This window comes from Falco peregrinus, chromosome 3, assembly GCF_023634155.1.
Source record: "Falco peregrinus isolate bFalPer1 chromosome 3, bFalPer1.pri, whole genome shotgun sequence".
Lineage (NCBI taxonomy): Eukaryota > Metazoa > Chordata > Aves > Falconiformes > Falconidae > Falco > Falco peregrinus.
The window spans coordinates 37,044,515-37,049,308 of NC_073723.1; the positions used below are offsets into that span (position 1 = coordinate 37,044,515).

Sequence of the window (4,794 nt, forward strand, 5' to 3'; positions counted from 1 at the left end):
CAGTGAGGTCCGAGTTGGGCACGCGATCTCTCTGACTCCCACCAAGAGCTGCTGTGGCCACTGCCTCTCTCTGCAGGACTACTGCCTCGCAAAGCCTATACGATGTGTAACCGATTTGTGGGAACCTGGAAACTTGTCTCCAGTGAAAATTTTGATGACTATATGAAAGAATTGGGTGAGAAATGTTCCTTCTTTTTTTAAGTAACTTTTCTTCGGGAATGTTTCTTCTTCATCTTATGCTTTGCTCATGGATGGTGCTGCCTTCTTGGCCACAAAAGCACTTTAATTACTTTCCTAGCATAATTTAATTTCTTTCCTTTAGCATCAAAAATGGAAAAACATAAAGGTAGGTGCTACATTACTATCATAAATTTACTTCTGACTAACTGAACTGATCTGATATAATTTGGTTTTCTGTAAGGAGGAAAAATCTGTGGAGCTGCAGTGGTTTTTTTATGTTTCTCTTGATTGCACTATTAAACTCATGACTTGTGATAATTTACAATATATAATGGAGCTGATGTCTCATGGCACTTTGGTTTCAGAGGTCTAAATGCTATGAATGAACCTATCTGTTACTGAAGAATGCCAGGAATGTAACAAATGAGGCATTGTTTTTCATTTTAATGGCTCCATTCCTATACAGCAAGTGCACAGTCGGCTACAGCATTGCTTTTGCTATATAAGTGATTCACTGAGACACTGCTTCCCTTTATTTAAAATGTTAAACTGAATAACAAAAGAATTGCAGTTAATTTATTAACCAGAGTAAATGTGGGTTGAAAGTCCAGCTACAGATATTTTACGGAAGATCTGAACAGAACTGGTTAGTATAGAGTAATTACTGCAAATAGTGTTATGCTTTACAGATAACTTTTTACCCTTTTATATGGATCTTTACATCTCAGCATGGCATAGCATTAACAAAAGCAATAACTACAGCTGTCCCCTTTCTGCTTTTATAAAACAGTGATACATCGTCAGTGGCCTTCCTCCTAACTTGCCCCAGACTTCACTACTTGTATGTAGACTATGAACTGGACTGAAAAGCACCAGCCAATATAAAAGACTTTTGACATGGGATTTTCCCCTGAAGCTCTCTGCAGGTCTTCACTCTTATACTTCAATGTTATTTATATTTCATATTTTTACTTTTCACTGAGACTTAGATGTCAGGATCCTTAAGGGACGTTAGTAGCAGCACAGGAATTGCTCAATCGCCAGTATGTTTTAAGGAACAAGCACCAGCATATTGGCAGTTCAGTATCCAATTTCTTTCATGCAGCCTGTTCACAAAAGTGCAGATTCTCAGATTTGTCAAGAACTCTTTTAAAAAAATATTTTGGCAAACTTTCATGGGAAATAGACCATTCCTCTGAATTTTTCTACCCATTGTATCTCTACACAAATTCATGCAGTTTTGTAACCATCTATGTTTCTTCTTAGCTAAATGTACACAAGTGTCTACTTACATAAATCTTTATTTCTTGCTGAAGGTGCACTCTATCACCTGGGGCTGCCTCAGCCTCTGGATGCAGTACTTCTACATTCAAAGCATTAGTGTCTCATCTGAATCAGGCATTAGGGTATTTAAGAAGAAAGTGTTCCTTGTTCTTCCACTGAAGGCTTAAGAAAGGATATGGAGTTTCTTGCTTGCTAGAATGTAATGATATTTTTGTTTCTGATTTCTAGGGGTGGGCTTAGCTACGAGAAAACTAGGTGGCCTGGCAAAGCCTGATGTGATCATCAGTATGAAAGGAGACATAGTAACCATCAGAACTGAAAGCACCTTCAAAAATACAACGATCTCTTTCAAACTGGGCCAGCAGTTTGATGAAACGACAGCAGATGACCGGAAAGTCAAGGTAAGGGGGCTGATGATCTCTGAGCGGTCTGGACATCTAGAAGAGCACCAGCAGGAGTTTTCCTACCCCCTTAGCACACTATGAGTCTTCCAAGCTATTCCAAGAAAACACTGAAAGAAGAAATAGTATGGTGCTGGAACTGATGTTACAAAGCGTGTCATTAGCCAAGAATGCACGTCTTGCTGAATGTAAAATGAATTACTACTCTAGTCTGCAAAGCTCAGACTGCAGTTTGAAACTCCTCCCTTGGCCTTTGCAGAGTGTCGTAACCTTGGAAAAAGGGGCATTGGTGCAAGTCCAGAAGTGGAATGGCAAAGAGACTACAATAAAAAGAAGACTGGTTGATGGGAAAATGGTAGTGGTAAGTTCACGATCCTTGTACACTGATGAAGGTCAGAAGGATTGTCCTGGTTTCAGCTGGGATAAAGTTAATTTTCTTCTCAGTAGATGGTACAGTGCTGTGTTTCTGATTTAACATGAGAATAACATTGATGACACACTGATGTTTTAGTTTTGCACCTCTGTGCCCATACCTGCCTTCGTGGTGACCTCCACTGGGGACTGGCAGGTGCTGATGGCTCCTCTGAAATGCCCACTGTGGTGAGGGAGCCACGTCTTTCCTGGGGGCAGGGGAATGTTGCCTTTCCCTCACGTGCCATCCAACCTGCCTTTCCCTAGCAGCCCTGTGAAAGCCATGGGGTGGCCAAGCCAGGGTCATAACATATTTTAGGGACCCTAGTTGTAAGGGTCATAACTAAAATTGAGAATTCACTTTTGAATGAAAGAAAGTACTTTGTTCATTACAGTTTTTAAAGTGTGGAGCCAAACTAATCTTAGCAACTTTATGAAATCAGCAGCATTATGCCTTTACCTGCTAGCTTGTTCTGACTGTATTTTGTTTTAAGTTCTCATACATTTGGATGGGTGATTTATTTTCACATCTCATAGCTGCATTTCTGTGTAAATTTTTTTCTGATTATTAAACCATCTTTGAAAAGCAGAGAGGTAGAGTCCCTCTTCCATCTGTGTCTTGCTGTCTGCCCCTTGCCTCAGGTTTGTGGAGAGGGCTTCACCTTTTGCACTTGGATGAGGTCTTTTTCAATGTCCTGTCACCTTTGCTGCAGGCATCCTGTGGCTGTGAGTCACCAGAAGCTGCTGAAAGCTCTGGGGGCGAGAGGGTCAAGAGAAATATTTTGTGACTCATAAGTGCAAAGTTTTTTAAGCCAGAAGCCTGAACTCTGAACTACCCAGGCTACTTCTGCTTCCACATAAAAAAAAAAAAACAAACAAAAAACAAAAAAACAAAAAACAAAAAACCAAAAAACCAACTTTGTAAAACTGAGAGTGTTTGTGGGCCATGGTATAATAAACTATGTGAGGCTGATGGTTCTGTCAAGCCAGCAATAGTACCAAGGAAGGTAAATTTATTTCTGGAAGCTGAGCCTAATTTTGCAATCTATTTGTTATTATATGCCACTTAATTAAGTTCAAAGATGTTAAAATAGAAACCACTCCATTTGCAACATAAAAACAGCTTTGCTGTTTGCTCAAAAAATTATAGAAACATGTAAGGATGTAAAATATGACATCTGGATTTTCACTGACTTCAGAGGTCACTGCAGCAAACAGAACTGCTGTCAGAAAAAGGTCTATATTAACCTTTTCCTTTGTGCCTTAGGAATGTGCCATGAAAGGAGTTGTCTGCACTAGAGTCTATGAAAGAGTGTGAAGAAATTCCCTCTCTGCACCAGACTGGGACTGGCTCTTAAAACTTGGCTTAGTTCAGTGACCAAAGCCTCATGCACTGTGCTTCTTTATTTTCTTATTTCCTTTTATTGGGAAAATGACTACACTATAATTTGATATTTCAGAGCCATAGTGTAACTAATCCAAAGTATTGTGGTGATCCAATAAAAGCTTCTGAACACATAAAATAGAATGTTTGTCTCCACATCAATGATTTAAGTTTTCTTCCTGTCTGTATAAGTGCTCAGACTATTTCTGAGTAAAATGGTGAAGCCTCGGAGAGATGGTTAACACTGCTTCCTTGATATGTGTAAAAATCATCATCTTACAGATTTGATATCCTTTTCCTGTAAAATATTTTATTTCTGAACAGTTCATATAGGGAAAATCACCTTTACCACTAGAATTTTTTACTTTCAGTATGATTTATTGTTTCAGCCTTATGATTTTAGCACATCGTTGTTTCATACTCATCCCAAAATGTATATACTTATTCCAGTACCACTTTTTATATCCTGACATTTATTTGGAAGAGAACAGCTTCTGGAGTAAAAAATTACCAGAATATATTCCATGTTTCTCTGCCAAAAGAGCTCTTGACCTGTGAAATGAAGTGTGGAGCAGGTGTGAATGAACTCAAAAAATATTGAGGCTAGAGGGCTTCATTTTAGAAAGTGCTCAGCAATCCAGTCTACTTCTAGCACAGCATTTAAGCACATGCTTAAAGTTGAACACATTGGGTAGAGTTTGCTACCAAGCTTAGCAGAGTAGTTAAGCTGTTCATTCCTTCCATTGCACTTACTCTGCTTTCAACTAAGGGAAAAAAAACCCCAAGCAAACCAAACCTTGACTTCTGGAAATCTATTTAGTCAAAGAGCACGGCAGCAGCTTATTAATTCTTGCTTCTGTTAGCCCATGTTCAGTAACACAACATTCATACTAAATAGATGGAGTATTTCATCCCTTGTCATTGCCTCCATGCCATCACACAGGGCTACACCTCCATTCTCTGTGGGGTTAAAACAACTGTGAGAGGCATGTGTGTTTATTTTGGCTTGTTAGGATTGGCAGTGCTGATGTGAACCTTTGCCTACTGGTTTTACAGTCAAGAACACATATTCTCAAGGCTAAGAGAGATCCTGAACATCAGAATCTAAATTGGTGTGGCCGAGGAGACAGCTAA

The 4,794-nt window shown here is 39.3% G+C and overlaps 1 protein-coding gene across 1 annotated transcript; it reads left to right on the plus strand.

Annotated features, from left to right (window-relative positions):
* Positions 1-3,799, plus strand: LOC101921233 (myelin P2 protein). Its single transcript, XM_005241137.3, has 4 exons — positions 1-175; positions 1,693-1,865; positions 2,125-2,226; positions 3,544-3,799. The coding sequence occupies exons 1-4, from the start codon at positions 103-105 to the stop codon at positions 3,592-3,594; spliced, it is 399 nt and encodes a 132-aa protein (XP_005241194.3). The 5' UTR covers positions 1-102; the 3' UTR covers positions 3,595-3,799.
* Positions 3,800-4,794: the final 995 nt, after the last annotated feature.